At 37.1% G+C, this 24,083-nt stretch overlaps 1 protein-coding gene across 2 annotated transcripts in view; it reads left to right on the top strand.

Moving 5' to 3' along the window:
• Positions 1-24,083, top strand: part of CDH12 (cadherin 12) — a gene marked incomplete at both ends in the record, with an annotated part of 167,766 nt that overhangs the window by 103,632 nt on the left and 40,051 nt on the right. For both annotated transcript variants that reach the window (XM_082310084.1, XM_082310083.1), the window contains 2 exons: positions 13,533-13,720; positions 22,884-23,137. In XM_082310084.1, the coding sequence (XP_082166210.1) occupies positions 13,533-13,720; positions 22,884-23,137 (442 nt within the window). The remainder of the gene's footprint in view (positions 1-13,532; positions 13,721-22,883; positions 23,138-24,083) is intronic.

Genomic DNA, 24,083 nt, shown 5'->3' with positions numbered 1-24,083 from the left:
ATACATTACAAGCTTCCCAAAAAAATGTATCACAGAACACCTTCATCTCATCAAGGGTCCTTTAAGGAGACAGGCAGGTTCGGATGGGATATCAGCATCCAGTGATGAAAAACCACTGACTATCCTGCTGAACATGGAATTTTTTATTTAGAACCCGTGCTTTTGATCATATTCAGTAGGGAACTTCCACCTTGTATGTCTCATAGTAATGAGGAGTGTAACAAAGGGGAAACCTCTAAACATTATATATTTCTGTCAGAGTTGTTTGACCTGCAGGTATCTATTGGCCCACATTTCAGAAAACTGAGACACTTCAGAAAACTGTTATTTTCTTTATAACTAGAAGGAAAAATGAATCTGAATAATTTTATTAGTAGAAAATTATTTCCGAAAGTTTTTTATATATGTCTTGCCTGACTCTTCCTTAGTACATTGACTTTCTGCATTACTCTGCATGTTTCATTGTTAAAGACAGAAATTTTTGATAAATATTAAAATAAATGTTTCATAGCAAATTTTGATTCTTGCCAAAACCAGAAAAAAATAAGGCAAAGACTGAAAGGGAAAGTACTTTTCCTATCATAGCAACGATGTTCAAGCAATTAAATCAAATTTTGGTATAACACAACATTGCCTTTGAACAGAGAAGAGTGGATAAAAGCTGTTTATCTGTAGGCATGCATCCTGGTCCAGAAGGGAACTCATGGCCTTTCTCTCTCAGCTACTCATGTACATGACAGCTGATTAAATAAAAAGACAGTTCAGTACATCCTGCCTAGAAGATAATGGGCTAACCCTTAATGCATCAGGCATTAGACCAGTCTGAGCTAGCTGCAAAGACAGCTGTGGCTTGTTTCCAACTCTTAAAATAAGCTTCAAGAGAGGATGGATGGGTTGTATCTACTTCAACATTTAAATGACAAAAACTGTATAATTAGTTGGTATAAATTATACTTTATGGAATCAAACCAATTAAGTGAAGTGGTTGATTCATATTTTGTAAGGTTATTGTGCTTCAGTTTTCCTGTCTCTTTCTCTTGTTCACTGATGACAAAGTGACTGTGAAAGTAATTTAGAGAAATAAACCCTTATATGCTGAGCAATGAAAGCACATGTGAATCATTTTAGTCAAAGGAATAGTATGTCTTTTGATTTTAATATGACATTAATATACTTTTAGAGGATAAGGCCCTGAGATAGAGGAAGCGCAATTGAATTTTAAAATTTATACAGTTTTTATTCTGATATTAGCAAATAAAAGACCATTCTCAATTGTCTTATGAAGTCAGCAATAAGTTGGATTTATTTTTAAGGTGTGTATTTTTAAGATGACACTCCCTTAATCTGCTTTTTTTTATTCAAAAGAACTATTTGGCTAAAGCTATGTTTTATCATATCATTTCCAACTCACAGGAGAAGTCAATATTGTAGGGCAATGATTGAAAACTGTTTTTAATAGAAGAAAAATGAATTAAGGTTTGGACCCAATAATTGAATTTTGTCTACTTGTGCACATCTTGGCTTCAAGAAAAGCAGCTCTCCGATGGTCAGAAACCATTATCTCAGGGCTGTCTCATAGTCACATTTCAAATGTTCAGATGGCTGTAGAGCAATGCCTAGACATCACAAGGGCCAGTTTTTTGCTGTCATTCCAGAAGCTGGTCTTTCCAGAAGCATCCCAGTGAAATCCATAAAGTTAGTTTGCATAAAAGAGCATTGCAAATTTACAGAAATGCTAACATGCTTGGAAACAGAAAGGCAACTATTAATCTTTCTGGTAATGACACCTTAAATAAGGAAACAGCAATCTTAAATAGAAAAGTCAACAAAACGGACAATTCAGAAACCGGAAAAAATATCTTTCATTGATACAATTTCAGTAATTTCAGTGCACATAAAAAAGACCCTTATAAGAGAGAGCTAGTCTTTTTTTTCTTTTAGTTACATAACCTTTGCATGCTACTTGAAAGATCTATTATCTAGATGATGTATTATATAGATCTATTATCTATTTCACAATTATGATATTAGGAATTGAGTTTGCATATTATTACCCTTTAGAGACCATCTATTTTCAGTGGTTATTTATTGGTTCATAGCATATTTTAATATATTTACTTTTAAGTACTGAAATCTGTAGAAATATTTTGAAAGAAAAGACAATCAAGTGCTGAACTTGGAATAGCCTGCTTATACGTACACATGCATACACATTCTGTGGATTGAAAACTCTTATCATAGTTATTTAGTTATATATTCTGGGAAGCTTAGTACATCACAGAAATTGCATACACACTAAAAGCAGGTCAATTTTGTTCACACAGTAAACTAAACGTGGCTGATTCCATTCATGTAGCTTTGAACCAGTCTTGCTCAGATTTTATTGCACAACTGGGTTCAGCTGCAGAATGCAAGTAAAAGGTCTTCTGGTCTACATGCAATAGAAGGAAAAATCTTTTAACCCACTGCTTTGGATGAGAGACGTATGAGAGAGAAGTTCCTCAGATAATGGTATCTGCTTTTAAAAATTTCAGAAGAATACAACACAGATCCTACTCAGTAGTAAATTAGACATTTACAGAAAAGGACTGCTTGATTAAGAAATTATTCTGTTCACTAACCTAAAAAATTAAAATAATGAAAGCAGAGGTTTTGATTATAAAAAAAACCAAGGAAGATTCATTCCCTCCCTACTTGGACAATTTGCTAGAAAACTTGCTTGGGATTAAGGTTCAGAGCTCCGATCTACCTAATTAAGTATTTTAACAAGTCTGCCCAACTTTCTGGAAGCTATTCTACCCACTGCAATTTAGATAGGGAAGTATGGCTTTCTCTTGATACTCCTGTTAAAAGTTGCTGTGCTTTGTATACAGCATGTGTATCTTCATTGGCTCTCAGAATCAAAACGAGTCTATCTTTCATTGATCAAAGAATTTGCCTGGCAGACAAGATGCCCTAACTCGGTTCCAGCAACTAATTACTTATTTTATACCAAATGGGAGATACTTGCATAGGACAGGTGGACAGATTCATTGCAGACTAGCCTGCAGGCAGTAATTAGGTGGGAGACCAAGTCAGAGCTTGCTTTGAATGAGAAAGGGAGGGAAGGTTGAATCCTGGTCTACTCTGTCTTTGTTAATTTTCTAACCATTATGCCATAAGACATAAAGGGAAAAAAGTACCAGCTTGGTTTTGTAAATCAGGCTTAAATCTTTTAATGTCAGAAAATCTTAAGCAAGTCTGATTTCCATTCACCAGTGGGTTCTGAGTAAATTAAAAATGTATTTTTGAGTTGAACATATATTTTAACCAACCATTTGAAGGAGTGATGGAAGACAGGAATTCAAACACTCCAGAAAGGGGCCCATGCAATTGTAAGCCAAGCATGAAACCAGCAGCCATACAGAGGTCATTATAATTATAATACCAGTGACTCACTTACTTAACTACAGCTTTAACACCAGAAAAACAATAGTCAAATCAGTACGTGAATAAATACCAGCAGACCAGTATTTGCACAGTGCTCTTACAGGAATCAGAGGAGGACTTAGGGTAACTCCTCTTTAATCCAGGTTCCTTCCAAGTCTCATACTTCTATACTCTCTGCATCTCTGCCTCCCCCTCCTCTGGTCTTCTCTTTCCTCCTCACCCTGTCTATCCTTACATTCAACATGCACTCTTGTCTCCCTTCTCCTAAAGGAGACACAAATTTATCCTTGATCTCATTTTCATCTTATGAAAGAGTGACCATCTCCTCCTTCTCCTCCCCAAGTGGTTTTGTTTTTTTTTTTCTCCCCAGTAATAACACTGCTAAAATAATTTATCCTTTGTTGGTTCACTTCCAGCTCTGAGTCTCTCCACATTTTGCTATACTGAGATCATGAGCCTTCACCATCCCAGATAAGCTTTTTATATCTCCATCTTGGTTGGTTTGGCCACTACACTGTCAGCTCAGTGACCCTTGCCTGTTGTTTCTGTTTGACCCACCTGAGTTAGCTACATGTTTGACAGCTGGTCATAAAAAAGCCTCTGTACTTTTTATTTTTCCTACACCACCACTTAATCAGTGTGATTATAGACATTTTTACACAGACTAAAAGAATGTATACAAAGGCTCATTTCATTTGCTTTGAAGACTTACCTCTTGTATACAGCATGTGTATATGTGTATACAAGAAGGACATGAGAGTGTCAGGGAAAGTTCCTGGACATTTAAATCATCCGTACTGTTAGCCTTAGCAGAGTCACTGGGCACAGTTTTGACCAACACCAAGTAAAGCTTTCTCAGACAAATTCAAGGCATTTGGGGAAATTAGTACAGATCAGAAACTACTCTCTGCAGTCGCTTTCCATGAAGCTGACCTATTTTGGTGTGGGTAAAAGAATTTAATAACATGGAAATAGGCCATTCAATACTGGCTAGCTTCCGGACCGCAGAGTACAGCTGGTACATGAAATGTCTTTGTACAGTTGTAGCTCTTTTGAGCCTATGCTTTGCAATCCAGGCCATGCAGCCCACCTTGGGTCAAAGCACCTTATAGTTAAGTAGGCTTCTGTTACTATTGGTGTGTGTGCAACATAAAGGAGTTAACATAAAATTCCACATCTATACAGATTTCTGTTTACACTTATGCCAAATTTCTCTTACTTTTTTCTTATTCTTTTCCACATCAGAATTCTTCAAGCACTTTCAGTAGGAGCCGATTTGCCCCCAAAAGTGGATGCAGTCTTAGTAAAAGCTCCCTAGAAACTTCTTTTTCTTTTTGGTAGCTGTGACTGTTGCATGATCTTGATCATAAAGCATCTTGAAGAGTGAAACATGTGCTTCAAACTGAACAATGACACAAAACCCAACTAAAGCATAATATTGAAAAAAAAAAAACAAACGAGAAATAAACTGGAGAGAGAAATATTCAGCTACGACAGATTCTGAAAACACTAAATGTTTGGTAAATTTTATGTCTGCTACACTTATATTGTTTTTTAACTTTCTCAAGAATGCATAACTAGCAAAGGCTTAGAGAACTGTTTGGGGTACTGATTGAATAAAAAAACAAACAAACCTCTTTAAAGCTCCAAACTGAGAGAGACTGAACCTAGAGCTGCAAAGCAGAGCATGAAAACAAATATAGCTATTTCTTGGTACTATACCATAACCAACGAAAAAGATAGGTAATTTGTCACTAGGTAAAATGTAATGCTCTGATTGCACAGTAAGCAATAGTCCAAGAAGTACAAATGAGCACAATAGTGGTTAGAAGTTAAATATTAGCTATTGGTCATAAATTCCTGTTGTTAGTCTGCACTTATCCAATTCATTTTCCCCCTATTATTAGGTTTAAGTGGTAACTGATCATTAAGAGCAAGATTTATAGGTCAATTATTTTTAAACACATCATTATCATCACAGTAGATTATTATAATTAATAATTGTATTTTACATCTGTTACCTTCTGTACAGAAGGTGTAAACAAATACGGTTCATAGAAATTCAGCAGCCTTTGGCAGGAATCATGACATTCATTCCACCCCAATGTGTTTTCTGTGGGGAGAGGTGAAGAAATTATTCATTCAAAACACAGAGTATTTATATTGGATGCATGAAATTATCCACAGTAACCTTGGGATGGCTTAAAAGCACCATGCATCTTCACCTACTCTCTGATACTGAAGAGTAGCTAGAGCTACAGATTTAACAGCATGGGGTTGCCTTGCAATGCCTTGAGAACTGGTTGCAAAGTGACTCACAGACACAGTGTCACTTACTGCATCACTATAATTTCTGGCAACATCTGCCTTTTTCCCTGAGGCCTTCTGTCCAAGTAAGAAATCAACACAGCCTTTCTGCTTCTGACCGTGGTGGGCTTACTTTCTGAAAACTTAGAGGCTACAGTGCAACATGAAGTGAAACAGACCATATATAATTATCTAATTATAATCACAACAGTTTAGGCTCATGATTTTCAGAAATACCTAACAACCACAGTTGTAGTCAGATTTTCATGAGTGCTCCACTCCTTGTAAAAACATTAAATGGGATGCCCAAAAAGTGCTTGCAACAATCCAAAGATTCCTACTGACAGTAATAGGAACTGCAGATACCAAGCAGTTTTGAAACTGTCTTCTCTGAGTCCAAAATACATGTTTAGCTGAATTTTTGCATAAAGAAAGTTATAAAAATAAAAAGAAAATAACAGACATATTCTAGAGGAACTCTTTCAAGTTTTCTCTCGAATTCATGATAATTATTTTTTTCTCAGTGGCTTCCACAGCAAATCTGTCGATCTTATAAATGTGATTGCCAATGCTCTCAATAGAAGGATCTATAATTAAGCACTCACTACCCACAGATTTCATTGCAAAAGGAGCGATATTTATATAGATGTCTTACCTTTAAAGACTTAAATTGGAAGACATAAACATCACTTTTGATAAGTTGATTATACTTGCTGTAAAGTATAAGAGACTACAAATGTGAGGCCAATTGCCATCCTACTGTATCATTATTTTTTGGTCTATATCACACACTAAATCACAAGTATTTTAAGGAAACTGCATACAGTAAACCAAAACTTAAAACAAAAAACAGTAAACTATTATGCACTTGTACTTGATGATTTCACATTTTTATCTTGAAAAATAATAATTTTCTGCCTCACGCTGTGCCAACGTGGTAAAGAAAAGTAATATATATTTTACAGAAAACCATTTACATAAAATGTACCCAATGAGAATGTGAAAATCAAAGCTTCACAGGGAGTCTTCTGAGTAATACCTATGTCAAGCTTGTTTTGTTTAGGTGATTTTAGGCATGCAACTTAGGTGTGACTTGGAGGACTAAAGATAGGGACCTAATTTTCTTAGTTGATGGAGAGAAAAATGATTCTTCCAATACAGATGATTTAGAGCATTTGGCTTAGATCCTAATGTAAATAGTTTGACCACATTCTTAAGAGTGAATGAATTGTAGTAAAATTGTGTTATCATATTTTGTGCCAGAGTAATAAAGAAAATATGAAAAAGCTCCTGCAAGGTATTTAAGAAGCAGAGATGTTAAGCAGAGCATTACAAACTTTATGTCCCATCCTTGGCAATATGCTTTTTATCATGTTAATATTTCATATATATCATGCAATTTAAATTTTATAGAGGGAATAAGTGTATTGATTTATTTCATGGTGACAGTGTGATCACCAGAATATTACCAATAGACCTACCTGATAAATGCCAATTACATGCTGCCTGAGATTCTGAAAACGGAAAGACATTTTCTCCCGAAAACTATCCTTTTTCTGTTCGTAAGGCATGCTACACCTTGATAATTCTTCATAACCACTATATAACTTCCATAGAAACACTTGATTCAAGCTTTTAGACTATACCCTCCAAAAATTATTTTTCTCATTGTATTTTGGACTTTTTTTAGTGATTTTTTTGGTTTGGTAATAATTTCTTAATCAGTAGACTAGATATTAGCAGAACAGCTCTTTATTGGTCATGATACATAATGAAGCTGATCATCTACAACTTGTTTTCCACATAAACCCTCAGACATCCAGGAAGCATGTTGTCTAACACATGAACACATTGACAAAGTCAGACTTTGCACAGATGACCATTTAGCCACCACTTTTCCGTATAGCAAGACCAATGGAAGGGGAAGTGATAATGGTAGGATCTTTCCTATCCAGTAATAACAGCATGATTAAAGCAGTTACTCGGGAACTTGATTTGGTTTCCTCAGCTTGTTAGAGTTCAACTCCATATCATCTAGGAGAAACCCTTAATTATAAATGTGAGGAAGTTCTAGAAATGAGCATTTTCTTCCCCTCCTATTAAAACTGTGCCACCATGCAAAAGAAAATTTAAGATTCTTCAAAGAAGATGAAGTACTATTCTTGCCTAGGTATTAGGACACACACTTCTTAGTGTCTGTGGCTCCAAACAACTTTTTCTAGAATTATTTCTACATTATGCTGTTAAACAGAATGTTCTCTGTTGTCTTTGCTATACCCAGGACTCTTTGGAGACAGAAGCTGTGGGTCTGAATATCTTTAGCTGAGAAAATGAACTGGCATTTCCCATTTCCTGAACGCTTGCTCCAACAAGGGGGATATTATGCTCTGTGCAATTAGTCCCTGATATGCAATGGGGAGGTTTATTTTTACAAAGCCTTCTGAAAACAGCTTATCAGTGGAAACAACAGCAAATGGTTAAACTGAAATTTTTCATTATACAAAAATTATACCAGGTATGATGAATTTTTTTCTCCTTAGGGGAAGGAAGAAAGGGGACAGCCTCAAAAACTCAGTCTGCTAGCTCACCTGAGGGGCTGATAGAGCCCTGGCTCAGCAGCTGGCAGCTCTGCGGGAGCTCCATCATTGGATTACCCTAAACTTCAGCAGGATCAAACTCAAAAGGGGTTTTGTCTCTACTCATTTCCCCTTGAAGAACTGGGGACCTTTGGACATCCAGGATCTCTGCAGTCTGGGGAGATGTAGCTCTTGCTAGGTGTGGACTTTGGGATCCACAGCAGAGAACCAGGAATTTTTAAGAATGGTTATGCTATATCTAATGAGGCCATAAACCCTAACTCAGAGCAGTGGGTTTGAGGATGGAAGAAGCCTTGCTATAACCGAAGTTCTACCAGCCTATGCCAGGTCATGTGCGACCTGCTTCAGAGCACACGGTGACAAAGCCCGTCCCTTCTCTTCCTACAGAGGGTCCCAGCCCCCTGCAGGGCACAGAGCTGCAGCTAGGAGAGGCATGAATATATCTCACTGCTGTGCTAAATCACATCTTCCCAGTTTTAGGAACATGTATATCAGATGCTGCTAATTATTAGGCTGATTAGCTGTAGCTGATGTAACAGGTTTGGAATACGGACTATCTGCTTGTATTTACAGTATCCTTTCTTTTGCCTATTGCACTATTGTTAAAACACCAGCAAGTAAATATGAACCGTTGTCTTTGGATTCTTCCTAAACAGACAGAAATCAGTGCCCTTATAACCTGGCCAAGATAAAAAATGAAATGCCTTGGTAATTTATTTAAGCTAACAAGAATATTATAATATACAAAATCTGTTTGTTTTTTTTAATGAGAAAACATTAAAGATTTAGATCAAAGGGAAATAAATTATTTTATTTCAATGTTGTTGCCTGTAACATTCATGCTATCACGATTAACTGCAATACAATACTTTGGCAGCTGCCAAAGAGAAATGAAAAAAATATAGACAAAGAAAAAGCAGGAGAGGATAAACTTGCATCCACACAGTACATGTATGGTGACGGATTAGAAAAAAGCTCAAACAGGATTTATAGCTGTTTGGCTGAAGGCCATTATGCATTTAGCTTAAGTCCTTAGATGCTAACCTGGGTTTTTTTCCTAATGGTTGTTTTGCTGATGAGATGTAATGATGGTTTTCATTTCTTATTCTCATCAGAATTGAAAACCTTTTTGGTAAATGATGGTGTACCTATAAACTGCAGGTGTGGAGAAACAAAACAAAACAAAAAAACCCTTTGTAAATAAAAATCAATCCCCAGAACAGCTTTTGAGCCGTAAAAAGTAAAACTAATCTGATCATGTCAAAATATCTGTAAAAGCGTGCTGAATTTCAGTCAGTATGACTGATTACCTGTCACTTACTCAGCTCTGATTTCTTCCTGCTATGTGCTTTGGAACAATCTTTGTTTTAGAAACTTGGAGGCAGCATGTATGAGTTGTTAGCTCACCTCCACCTCGGTTTCCTGAAGGTTTTTGGGGCTGAGTAATAAGCCCTATCAGTCATTTCAGCCTAAAACCTTAAACAGGATCATCACTCATTTATTTTTATCATCTTTATTGATGCTGCTTAACCTGAAACTCTGAGGAAGCTTCATACCTTCAGTCACACAGACACTACACAGGCTTTATAAGGGAATGCCTGAATGCTTATGTTAAGCTACATAATCATTGGGCTTTCCCTAGTTTTGGATTCTGGGCTGAAGTTTAAGTGTAATTTAAGTGTGAAATGTTGCATAAGTTAAGCATGTCATCTGGCACATGACTTTTGGCCTTAAAAATAACAGTTAATTTTTTTTTTTTTCTTAAAATTCCATTTACAAGAGAATGAAAAATCTTGACCAGGCAATATACATTGCTACTAGCTTTCCTATATGTGAAAATATTCCAACATGCATGCAATATACATGAGTGAAATCAGCAAAAGGGTAGCTAGTTGCAAAGTCCAGTTTCATAGTGCAGTCTGACAGAAGCAAGGGCTTGATCCTTTGGTACATCCCGTATCACTCATCCTTTATAAAAGCCAGCAGCAAACTTAGAAAATATGTTTGAAAGAGATTTATGCAAGTAGAACGAAAGATTTTTGTAGGCAGAGTAGTCACATGAGACAATCTACAAAATTTGACAGAACTGTTTGAGCAGCGTAACCAGTTGCTGCATACGTTTGTCTGAGCTGCTTGTTCCATCATTCCTAGAAGCTGCAGAGAACAAGGTTTTCAGGACGTTTGGGAGTAAAAGGTTATTACTTAGGCCTGTTTCAATATACATCTATAGCAAATGGAGGTAGTAGTGTATACAGGCAAAATGGATGATAAAAATTGAATAACGCCAAACTGCCACAGCAAGTTCACAGCAAGAAGTAATGTCTCCTAGAAACAGAAAAATAAAAATCTGCAAAACTGCCTTTCTGTTACATTTCACGTGCAATATGTATTGATCATTTCAAATGTCCTCTGCACAAAGACTATTTTCTTGGGGGGAAAAAAAGGGTTTCATGCTATACATTATATTCTCTTGAAGTTTTTTCCATGAGCTGGCAACAATATACATTATTTGTTTTTCATTTATTTTATTCTGAAATTATGTTGTCACAGTAGCACCATTAACAGCTTCCATATGCTGTGAAGATACTATTACAGGAGGACGATGGCAGTGTAATTACATACTACATCTTCAGAGATCTGACTCTGACAGAGTTGAAGATTACTTCAGAGTTTCAAATTAATCTGAATGACCCCATCTTTATTGCTGTTGAATTTCTGGAAGTGATGAAATGCCAAGTCGTTGAAAATAACTGATAAAAGCCTAAACAATTTGAAATGAGTAATGTAGTGTTTCTTTGACTTAATCTCAGTCCCATATGCTTTACAGCCAGGTACAGTATTTTATAGAGAAATGTTTGATTTAATGAATCTGAGTGCTCTTCAGTTCACTAATAGATCAACTCGGCAAAGAAGGAAAAATCCGTTAACATATGCTCTTACATTTTATGTTCACCAAAACTGTGGCTGTAAAGAGCAAACACTGCAGCAATTATTTCTGTGGCACAATGTGTCTGTAAAAGAACTAGGCATGATGGCTAAAACTATGTTGTGGAAATGTAACATAAAATTCAAGTATAGGCAGAGCCCTTTTAGATCTCTTTTCTTCCATCTCTTCTGAACAACTTGCATAGCAGAGACTCAGTAATAGGCATATTTGTAAGTGACATTAGATAATAGGAGGATTTGTGATTGTCTCCTGCATACCATGTTAAAATGTTATCCTTTACTCAGTCACTGAAGTACAACTAAGAAATAGCTGAGGCTCCTCTGTCTTGATAATATTTTCGATTGTAGTGCTTCTTTCCAGCTGTTAAAACAAGGAGAAGAAGAAAAAGTAAAGCTTCCTTTAGTACATTCCCTTGGAGAAAGAAGAAGGAAAAGTTCCTTTAGTATGTTCCCTTGGGAAAAATAGTGAAATGATAATTGCACAAACCTTAGTAGCTCAGTCAATAAGTACTACAAGAGCCACACATGGTAATGTCCAAATGTGGATGCTGACACAAATGGACTTTACTTACAGGGATTCTCTCAAACAAATGAAGCAAATTTTGCCTTCAGATATACTTTGCATACAGATGGACAAAGGGAGGAAGCAGACAAAGCTCATTTTTTCAGAGGCAATCAAGTAGACAATTCTATAGGTACTATAGCCCAAACTACTAGCTCACAAAAGAGTAGGTTTACTCCAAATCTAGCAGTGCTAATGTAATTTTTTTCCTCACCTGGAAGTATTGTAAAGCTGAAAAAGCTGACACAGCATGCATTGTAAGGAGATAGCGACAGGGAGCAGCGTCTGCTGTTTAATTCAGTGGCTGGATGCGAAAGTTGTCTATCCTGCTGTTATATGATATACAAATTCTCAGAGCCTTATTTTGTGAAGTGTGACTGAACCAGTACCAGGAGAAAATCTCTCAGACATCCCCCTAATATGCCTCCCACTAGTCACAGATGCCTGTTCTGCTATATTATTGAAAAGAGGTGTAAATTTCCTCCTATGTATTCATATGTAGAAGAATGAGATGGCCATTGCCAATGTTTTCCTGTGCTGAAGCGACTGCTCTGTGAGGGCTGTTGGAGGATGACCCAGGAAAATGAAACATGCAGCTGATGGGGCAAGCAAATGCCACTTTGTTGAGAGCCAGGATGAAGCAAATCAAATGACTCGGGCCCACTGAAATCAGCTCCAAAAGCTGCTGGCTGTTTTGACAGCGAAGGCTGCTGTGTGAAGAAAGGCAAGCACTACCTGCCCACTAGAAATACTCACCATGGTGATGTTCGCTACCAGCTGTGCAAAAAAACAACTCCAGCGAGAGCTGCAGCTGGACAGGAAAGGCAGGCGCTTCAGCAGCAGTGTAATAAACCAGGGCACAGTGGTATAAAATAAGGCCTGCTGCTACTGATGTCGTTAAAGTAAAAGCTGTAGCAAAGTATTTTGGACCTTTTCTTTTAGCTATTTTAACTATTATTTGTAACATTTTTTTCAACATAGCTGTTTCCCTGAATGAAACCATTTTGCCTTTATGTATCAGTAGTAATGCTTATTTTAAGTGTGTGATTTTTGTCTGTTTTGGGTTTTGTTTTTTTTTTTTTTTTTTACTTTTGTAACCAGCTAAAAATTTATGTTTAGCACTGAAATTTTAGTAAGAACACCCTCTGGTGGCTAATGTATAAACGATACTCTTTATATCTTCCTCCCCACAAGGACTCGTACATGTAATTATAATACTGAATATTACAGAAATGGGTGGACATCCTTTTTCCACCAAAGTTTTCCTTTCAACTACTGTGAAATGCATAGATATATTTTCTCAAACAAAATAAAAATTCAGATACTAAAAACTGTTAAACATAGAAGGAGGAAAATGCTTATAAACATGTACTGTCTACGAGTACAATTTAATTCAAAAGAGTCAACCATATGGGCAAAATTAAAGATAGAAATATAGATAGATATCTCAAGAGAGAGAGATGTTAAGGCCCTTACAGTTGCACTGGACAAAATCTAGAAACTAGGGGAAATTAACATGTTCAGTAGCTAAAACATGCATATCTTTTTCTAATCCTTTGTTGTTTTGATATCATCATTTTAATTGGATGATTTAAATCTGTTTATTTTGCACAGGCTCCATGGTTTTAATCAGACATACTATGTTAATTATCAAGAAATCCCAAGAATGACTGTTTACCACTTTGTCACAGGTATCTTCCATTTAAAAGTTCCTGAGTCCTCTCACGTTGGTTCTGCTATTGGGAGGATCAGAGCTGTGGACCCTGATTTTGGGAAAAATGCAGAAATTGAGTACAACATAGTTCCAGGAGATGGAGGAAACTTGTTTGACATCACAACAGATGAGAATACCCAAGAAGGAGTCATCAAACTGAAAAAGGTATGTCGCACTGATGGAGTGTATGTACCTATGGCTCAAGCAAGAACTAGGTAAGAGAATTAAATGTTGTGCAATTATACCTCAGAAGTAACACATGGTAGTGTGTATCTTTATTAGAATCTGTGGTTGTGATCTTAGTCTTAAAAGAAATTGGAGTTTAGTGTTTCATTTCACGTACAATCAGGTATGAATTTCACAAATAAAGTCAGTTTTAATGGCAGAGAAGTAATTCTTGTCTCTTTCTAGGAGGTATAATTTCTCTTTTATGGGAAGTTTTCCACCTAAAACCATATGAAAAATGCTCCAGTTCAGAGCATGGAATGAAAGAGCTATATTTTATGTTTGAGATAGTGTATTTCATTTTCACTTGTAAACCTTTTATTTTTAAAATTTTGATTTTGTGTTTGTTATTTTAATAATGAAACTGTTGTACATTACTGTGGTGAACAGAGTTTTTACTCAGGGTAGAGGAGTACCAAATGGTTGCAGATTGACATATCCTACTTCTAGTCTCCTAATAGTGTCCAAAATATCTGGTTATCAGATATTCATGCAAGAGAGCACACTGCATCTCAGCTGTTGATGGTGCTTCAGTGTACTAGAATAAGTTCAAGATTACTGAATTTATGAATTTCAAAGATGGAAAAGATAAGTGTTATTTGGAATTTAGTGATTAAAACACTCAGTAGGAGAACAGGGACAGTCACTTTTTAACCAATGGTTGTCTTCTGAGTCCAGGCATGTGCATGTACACCAATGATCAGCTTGTTTAGTAGAAAGAAATCTGAACCACCAGCTCATTTTGAAAGGCCAGGTTATGTTTTATAGACAGTTCATGCTTGTAGGTGTAATTTTTGTGAAGTATACACATCTGTGAGCCGAACACTTCACAAGGGTCTGGGAAGGAAAGACTTCTGGACATGTGTATTAAGACAAGCTTTAGGAAAACAGAAGCTTTAGTTCCAGTAAAATTTAGAATTTAGGTGCTTAAATTCCCCCCAGCTCTGACCATGGATCTATATTTGCATTATACTTATTCTAACAATGAAATTCCTGGCTTCAGCCTCTTGACCCAGGAAATAGCACATTATCCATGAGTGCATTGAAGGACCAGATGATGTCAAGTCACTTACTCTTCTGCTAGTTTTAGTGACACAAAATAGAAGCTCCGATACCCACAGGAAGTAGTTTGTCAAGAAGACACAATCTCTTTGCACTCTTCACACACCTCCTTCTTTTCTGACTAAAAGTTTGAATGTACTGCTTCCTCCTTATGTGAATTTGTAAACTTTGTTTCATCTTTAAAAATGTTCTGTTCACCTTTTTCCCTCTATGCAGATGACTCAAAATTAGCTCCATCTGGAACTGTCAGGCTGAGCAGCTGCATGCCCCTCCACATGCACTGGCAGTCGGAAATGGCAGTGAGTGGGAACCATCAAAAAATGAATGTTTGAGCATCAAGAATAGATTTTTGATAGGATTCAGTTCTTCCTGGATTAGTCCTAAGCAGCTGTGTTCCTTGTTTTTATACACAGCAATGGAATTTTTCCGTACTTACAGTTAAGTGTATATATATATATATATATAGATTGTATAGGCAAAACATTCAAATTGGCAATGCAGATTCAAACAGCGTGCATATAATATTTGTTACTGATGAAGAGCATCCACATATGAATTTGCCTGATGCAATTATCTTAGAACCAGCACAGACAAAATACCTGGCCACTTTTGAGACTGCTATATGCAGAATTATATAATATCTAATTGAACTACTAATTTAAAAAACAAACAAACAAACAAACAAAAAAAGGCACAACTAATTCTATATCCAGATACTTTAGAACTGGTCATTGTATTTGGCTGCATTTATTTAGTCTTTCCAGTAACAAGATAAGGCATATCTGAAATTTTAGGGCACTTTTTTACAACAGCAGAACATTGGTTGATGTTGCCTAATGTAAATGATAGATCTTTGTCACTAAGCAGGTGGGGAAAAAATATAATCCTAATTCCTTCTTAATCTTCTTCATGGCAGTGAGCCTGGGGACAGTGACAGGCTATGAAGGTCAGGGAATGCCAGCTTTGTTCTATGCAGGAGTGTGGAAAGAAGATAAACCCAACACGCAGGTCCTCCAGCAAAGAATGCCTTTATACAGACCCTACACATTGCCCTTCACAAAAATTTTCTCAGGAAAAAGGTCCCATTCACTAAACTTTAAATGATTCAAGTGTTTTAAGATGTTTTGGAATTATCCAATATCTATCCACTTAAGTTCCTTTCTCGATCCCAGGTTAAACAGGAACAATCTGGATTCTTAAAGATACTGTTAACTCAGTTGTCTTTTCATATTCTCTGAACTTGTAATAATATAAATGTGTTTTCATGGGTTGCAGTTTTCAGATTTTCAGAAGTGTTGGACATTCACAATTCTGTAGACACCTATTAAAATGCACGCTACCCATACTGTACAAGCCTGCAACAGCACTATTCATTTGCCTGCAGAGAAGCAATTTCATATTGCATGGTGTTCAAAACACTGATTTGAGCTTGTGGGATTACAGAAATATTTGTTAGGTATGTATTTAAGTCCTTCTTTAAATCAAAGCTAGTGAATGAATAAGACCAACACTTTCAATTATGAATCATAAATAATAAACAAAGCCACTAATAAAAAGTGCCATGTGCTTTAAAAACAGGTTTGCACTTTTTTTCTGTATCATAGCATATTCTGATGCTGTAAAAGTGCTGCAGTAATTCAGTGCTGAGGCATTTCAAAACCATTTATAAAGTTTGCCTTATTTTTCCTGAAAAATTTCTTGCAGCCAGAAACTGTCAGTCACTGCATAGATGCTTTTTTGTTCTGTTGTTATGCAAAAAAAAATGGACACATTTCTATATCAAAATTGAGAAAAAGGAAGCCTTCCTGGACTACATTTATTTTTGGTGGAAAATATATTTGATGATAAAAAATTTCACAAGCCAAATTGTTCTTTTCAGCATGCTACGTGCATTAGCGGAGGCAAAAGGTCATTCTCTGCTTCTGGGACAATAAATGCACACAAAGAGCTACAGCTGGAAAAGGTGCACATCTTAAATCATCTGTTTTGGTTGCTAATTTATTTTCATGCTCTGATCCAATATAAGCTTGATTACTACTACTCTTGTGCTATTTACATATATTAAAAGTGGAATAGCTTTTCTTATAGTCGGCTAAAGAAATGATCCACGTGCCATTTAGCGCCACTGTGTGGTTAGAACTGTAATAGCGTCCTCTCTCTCAAAAAAAGGGAAAATAGTATCAGTAAAAAGAGGGGGAAATGTCTGGATTTAGGATAGTGCTGCATACTCTTGTCTATGAAAGTAAGAAATATTACTATATTAGGAACAGAATGACCAATTTCTTCCCTTGTCTGGTGCTATTTAATACGTACTGGGGTTTATATTTATATAGTATCTCTCATCCTACCTGAATGCTTCAGCAAACTACAGTGAGTGTAAGCTACAAGAAGCAGGGTGACAGAAGGCACCATCTCCTTCGTACTGGAGGGTAGTGACCTCAAGTGAGGCACGGAGTAGGGCTCCCAGGTATGGAGGGAAAATGTATCAGTCCCAGGCAAGCTCCTAATTTTATTGAAACTGATAAGTCATCTTTAATGACCACACCCAACAGAAAAGGAAAACAGAAGGATCCAAGCTTCACTGAACAGTTGGCACTAAATTTATTAAACTCAGTGTGAGTTTATAGGATAAGTCCATTGTGTGCAGAAGTCTCTTAATTGGCTCCGCATGAGCTAATCCAGAAATTGAGCAGGGTTCAAGCACTGAGTCTGGCTCAGACATTGCTTTACTAACTTACGCAGAGTGTCATTAAAACCCAGGAAAAAGCTGTTTCTAGACTTCACCTGGTATGATCCTACACTGCTGCGCTCTACTGGGTGGGCTTCTCCATGTGGGTCAGTGGAAGCTCAGGGAACATCTACATCTTAGTTTTTGTAAGCCATGTACCCCTGCTAACTGATCAGGTGACAAAGCTGTATCCATGAAATCACAGCATGTCAGGGAGGACATAGCACTGCATGATAAGAAACAGTATCTTTAGTGATGATAAAATAACAGAAACTGGGAGGACGATGAACAGACCCTGTAGCTGCAAGGAGGTGTTTAGAGTGTATGGTTCCTTGTAGCCTCAGGGGCCGCTTTTAAAAAGCCTTTCATTGGAGGCAGCAAGTAGAAGTTTGACTGCTGACTAAGCTGAGTTGCCTTGCTCGTGGGACAGCCCATGTATGTAGCGCTGGGACATTGATATAATGTAAGAGCAATCTGATAGCATCTGTACACCATAATGGTGAGCATAAGGCAGACTCCTGACGTTCCTCAGCCAGAATTGCATTACTGCTATTACTTGCTTTACTAGCAAGACTGTACAGACTGCTCACCCCACCCCACCCCACCCTTTCATTCTCCAGAGACAGGGAATACTCTCTGCATGTGTGTGCATAGGCACTGTCTGCCTATAATCATAACTCATGAACTTGTGTGAGTGGGAATTGTGGTTTTACATTTTGAGGAGGAAGAGCAAGTGATAATAAGTTCTTCAATACAGGCAGAAAGTGGTGACCCAGGTGCAGACACAATCATAAAGACCATGGCAGCCACAGAGAAGAATGACAGGAGGAGTGAGGAAGGGGAGATGTTCAGTCTCTCCAGTTTGCAGATGATACAGCTGTTGGGTTTGCTTTTTCCTGGAACAATGAAAGGCACCTGCAGAAATGGGTAAAATGTTTGAGAGCAGCAAACAACTGAATTCCTGACATTGGTCAGCTTATTCCCTTCTCCAGATACAGCACATGCATATATTTTGCCCAATTCCTATCAAATCTTGAAACACTCACTTCAGATTTGGTCAAATCTACAGCACTTGCTGTAGGTTTGGCCTACAGATCTCATTTTTTACTGTGTGTTCTCATCTCTGTAATTAATGAATGTTCCTTGTTGATCTGAAGCTTGCTTTAATAAACCAACCTGCTCTATAATACCAATTATTTCCTCATGCTATTTAAAAATCCAATGCAGAAGTGCAATTACTGAAACATGTCAATGCACAGCAAATAGGCTGATGGCAGTCTTTCACAAAATATATAGATGTTCAGTCCATCTTCAAGCGGAAAGTATTGTCAGGTTTTGAGACAGGCACACATGACACAGAGTTGTTCTACAATTGCACAACGCTAGTATGAAGACAAACCTAAGCTAATATGAGCTTCATCTCAAGCCAGTGCTACTGCCTGTAACTATCCATATGTCCTTGTACTCACAGTTTCATCCCAAAATATGGCTTTTCCATCATTGTAGGTGTGGATCATGAAAGCCTGTATCACAAACAATGCTGTTGTATCTCTTATGTGTGGATAAAAAGCAGAATTTTCTGGAATTTCTGGTTCTGCCTCTTTGTGAAGCAGAGTAAATTGGTAGGATAGCTCTTTTCCCACCCTCGCCGTGCTTCTCATCAGAATTCATTATATCTTTCAACCCATTTTTTTTCTTTCAGTTCTCTAATTCTCTTTCTGTCTCTGCATCTATCCATCTATCTAATATATACTTTTAGATACAGATACATCTATATAGTAGCATTTCTTAGCTTCTACCTTGAATACAGTAAACTGTAATATTTCAAAATATATTTATTTCTAACACAGAGCTGTTTATGTGCTTTCCTAGTCATACTAAATAAGTCCAGTCGTGGTACTTCCAGAGTTGCAAGATAAAGTGATTTGTCAGTATTTGTTATTTGATTTGGGGATTTGTAGAACACCTTTGCTGCACGCAGCTGTGTATATGCTGATAGTGTTTTACTATGCAACTATATAGAGCAGCTTGTAACCACAACATAGGAAAAGGCAGGTAAGAACTAGTAGGGGGGCCAAATACATCTATTCTGTCACTGGTGCTTAGAATATCAATTAGAAATACTCCTCCAGTTGTTGAATAGTTCATAGTTAACAAGACATTGCCTTAATATTAGCAAAAATGCTGTTTACTGTGGAAAAACTAGTAACTTTTGTAAAATAAAAGCCTTATTCAAACTTAGCTTTCTGAATATAATTATTTTTACAGAAGGAATAAATATTTCTATCGGTTATTTAAAAAAACTCTGCCCCTATGAAGTCATTCCATTAAAATCTGATTAATTGAAAGACATTTCAATAATCTTATGGGTTTTTTCTGTAATATTCAAATATTCTGCTATGTTTGTACCCTTACCAGCATTCCAGATTTTAAATGAAAATAGGACTGAGCACTGTCAGACATTTATTATGTAACAGCAAAATATGTTAAAAAAAAAAGAAATGTTGTGTGGACCGCTCAAGTCCTTCACAAATTTTAGTGGTATCTACTAAAAAAGAAATACAAAGAAATGTTATTTTAACATCTTTAAAACTGAAAATCCAAAAGGTGTTGCCTGAGAGCTAGGCAAACGTTCAATTCTTCTGTTTTCAGGCAGACTCCAGCCATACCAAACAAATGCAAAAATTTGAAACTGTCAATAGCTATCTATATGGCGCAACTGTTCAAAACTGGGAAACCAGAACTGATCAAGAGATTGTAGCATGGACTCCCCATAAACACAATACATTGAAACCATACTCTTTTGCTGCATGATATATGTTTTACAAAATCTTTTTATTTTTCAAATTAAATCCTAGGTTTGCCATTTGCAACATTTCCCATCTTCCCACAGATGTTTCAGCTGCAGTTTAGCCTCACTTATATTAAAAGGCTAAATTCTGCTATTTTGTGGGAGTCTGTCACTAATTTCTTTATCTGACAATGACATTTTCAGCCTGTCTTTTCTTATTTTGAGTGTCATCTGTCCTTTGAATTGGCCACATATTGTTTAACCTAACTATATTTATCAGACCCATAGAAGGACAGAAAGACAGAATGGGTTACTCTGAGGTTACAGTGGGAAAACAATTTCCTTTTTTGGGGTTAAACTGTCTTTTTTAAAAATATACCATAGCATTGCCCCATAATGCTGGGGGGAGAGAAGTAATGCTGCCACTTTATCCAACTTCTGGGTATCTGTGCAGTAAAATATGCCAGCCTGGGCACACCAATACACAGAATTACTTGAAATCTTAGCTCTTTCTGTCCATCCCCAAACAAGGACTCTGTTCCCCCTTGTGACTGGGCACTGGCCAAGGACTGTGATCTGATGCTGCTGCCTTGAAGAGTAACTCAGTGAAAAACAGCCTGCAAGGACTGCATGGATTGCAGCTCTTTCCATTAGCACATCTATCTGCAAATATACTCATCATTTATCTCTAGCTTAACCCCTCATACTTAGACTTTTTCCACTCCAGACTGGTTCTTTAAACTCCAGGTTTTCTTCCCTTAATATATTTTTTGAAAACGTGTTTACAATTTATATAATCAGCTGGAGAAGAGTGTGTGTGTGGGGGGTGTTTGTTTGGGCGGGATATTTTTGTCAATGCATAACAGTGAACATAAGTAGTAGAGAAACTGAAAAGACAGTGTGACAACAGTTTGGATAATGAAACAGCATGTCCATTTGTAGTGAAGGCAACAGCTTAGGGTTTCACCACTAGGACACAAGATCTTCCACACTTAATTTTGTCTGTTTCTTCTTAGCCTTAGTTTCTTCTTCTTTCTGTCAGTCCAGTCATGGAGGTGCAACTCATATTGGCTTTTACTGGGAATTTTGTCTGTAGGAAGATGGTTGCATGTGGTAGTGGATTCGTTGGTAGTACTTGGCTTTCAAGCCTGATTATTTCTATGGTATATAGTTTTGGATGGCTAATTTTAAGTCCCCAGCTCAGAAAAGACTGACCATCTGGTCTATTAAAATTATAAAGTCTTTCATAAGGATTTAAAATCATTATACTCGCTGTTCAGCTAATGTAAGTCAAGGTAACTCGATTGATTTTAATGAAGCTACTTCAATTTACACCAGCCAGTCATCTGGCTAATTTTGTCCTGTTGTGATAAGGACAGAAAATGGCAGAATTTAAAGCTATCCTAGCTGTGACAAATGACTGGAAACACTGCGGTAATGATGACTGGGGAAAAAAATGACAGACATTGAAATATTCTTGCTCATGCACTTGTGGTCCTGCTCTCTTTTCCAGATGGGATATCCTTTCCTGTTAAGGGAATTTCCAACTTGACAATTACAGGCAGAAACCACTAGGTGCCAGTGTTATCCAGACATCAGGAAAAGACTCTGTCAGTAATAAAAACAACATGAAAGCCAATAGAGCTAAACCCTTTAACTGAAAATAGAGCTTCTGTGTCTTTTCAACTAAATAAGACTGCATTAAGGTTTTTGAGATGATTACTTTTCTAAAACCAAAGGCACTAGATTGATGTACATTGACAGAAACCCACACCAAAACAATCTTATTGCAGGATGCATTTCCATCAAAAACCCAGATAGGTACACAAAGGCTGCTATGCTGCCTTCAAGACCTTATGGATTACACCTAGGATCATAAGGCAGAGTCAAAGTCTACATTTTTTAACATACATGCAGCTCAAATATACGGCATGAATAACAGTTCACTGCTAAGATAGACATTTTACAGGAAAAACTTGGTTCAAATCAAGTTTAAATTCACATTCCAAGCCATACCTGACATTTGGTTTTACCCATTGGTATATATCAGAGTTTTCATTTGGGCTCATCTCCATCATTGTCATGGTCATCTGAGAGCTTTCCCTGCTAAAAGAAATGGAAATCTTCTGTTTAAGGAACTGGATCAGCTAGAGACAGCTGATTGCCTGTGCATGGGAGTTGTGAATACAAATCTCTGGCTAACCTGCACACAACTTATTTGCAAGAGATGAATCTCATTCATTTAACTTCAGACATCTACAGTGTAACTGTTTACATCCATGCCAGTCATCCTGATTTTTTTGATGTGGAGAAACAGTCATTTCCTGGGTATGATTCATCTAGCCTATTTCAGAAGCCACCTCAGCATGAGATGAAAGGCAAAACAAGCTTAGATGATCAGCTCAGGAGCTGAAGTTTACACTGAAGGCATCTTAAGTTATGTTAGATTAATCCTACCAAAGTGATTTTGCAATGTTTAATTTTTAGTCAAATCTGATGTTTTGCTTTTGTTCTTTCTACAGCCATTAGACTTTGAAACAAAAAAGGCATACACCTTTAAAGTCGAGGCCTCCAATCTCCATCTTGACCATCGGTTTCACTCGGTGGGTCCATTCAAAGATACTGCCACTGTGAAGATAAATGTGTTGGACATGGATGAACCTCCAGTTTTCAGCAAGCCTATGTACACAATGGAGGTTTATGAGGATACGCCTGTGGGGACCATTATAGGTGCAGTGACAGCACAAGACCTCGATGCTGGCAGCAGTTCGGTTAGGTAAGAAAGCTTTTCCTCCTTCAGTAACTCTCAGACAACCCAAAGTGTTGCTGACAGTCAGACTCAGTGGCAAAGAGCTTAGTAAGAAGATATGAAATGTTCCAAGTCTGTCACTGTAACATAACTGCTGCTCTGAAAAATATTGAAAAGAGATGCTAGTTTGGGTGGGCTATCTGGAAAAATACCAGTGCTGACAGCTTCTTATCATACAGATCATATAAGTTACCATGCACTGACATGACTTCAGAGACGGTGTGCTCAGACTAAGTAAATAAAAACATTGTTTTGCCTGGTGTCTGGGGCTTCCTCAGCGGCTCTGAAGAACAGTAGCGAAAAAGGAGGTTGTACATGTTACATCTGTATTATACCTCAACGGGTGACAGTGAGCACCTCCCCTTTCACAAGAACCACTCACTCTCTACATCTGGCAAAGAAAAATGCTTTGATAAATAATTGCTACATCTGTCTTGGCTAAGGCTGTGGGGACGTGATTGCTGACCAACATGGAAGACTTCAGCACAAGTAAACCCCTGCCAGCAAAAGCTCTCATTTACTGATACAGCTTAATTTCCTGAAATAGAAGAGAGAGGGGAGCTGTTATACAAAGGTAATATATTGATTTGGCTGATGTATTTCCATCCACATTAGAAACCATAAAGTCAACCAGGCTCATGTACCAAAAAGGAAGCTCCTGTGCAGACACGGTCTCAGATGTAGGCAGTCATTACACATACTTCCAATACCAATTCATGCTGGACCTACCTGACTTCAGGAAATATTTTTATTCCCAGACTTTCATGAGCAATATTGCAGACATAATGGAAGTCATCAATCTTTAAATATTAATGTTTACCAAATGGGACTATGATGGAACAGGGAAATGTCACTAGTGTCTACCAAGTGCATATACATTCATGCATATTTGACTACAAATTTAATTTGGGCT

The sequence above is a fragment of the Platalea leucorodia genome, assembly GCF_965183815.1.
Source record: "Platalea leucorodia genome assembly, chromosome: 1".
In the NCBI taxonomy this organism is placed as follows: Eukaryota; Metazoa; Chordata; class Aves; order Pelecaniformes; family Threskiornithidae; genus Platalea; species Platalea leucorodia.
The sequence above is the reverse complement of the archived record's forward strand: the minus strand, read 5'-3'. Positions and strand labels throughout refer to the sequence as shown.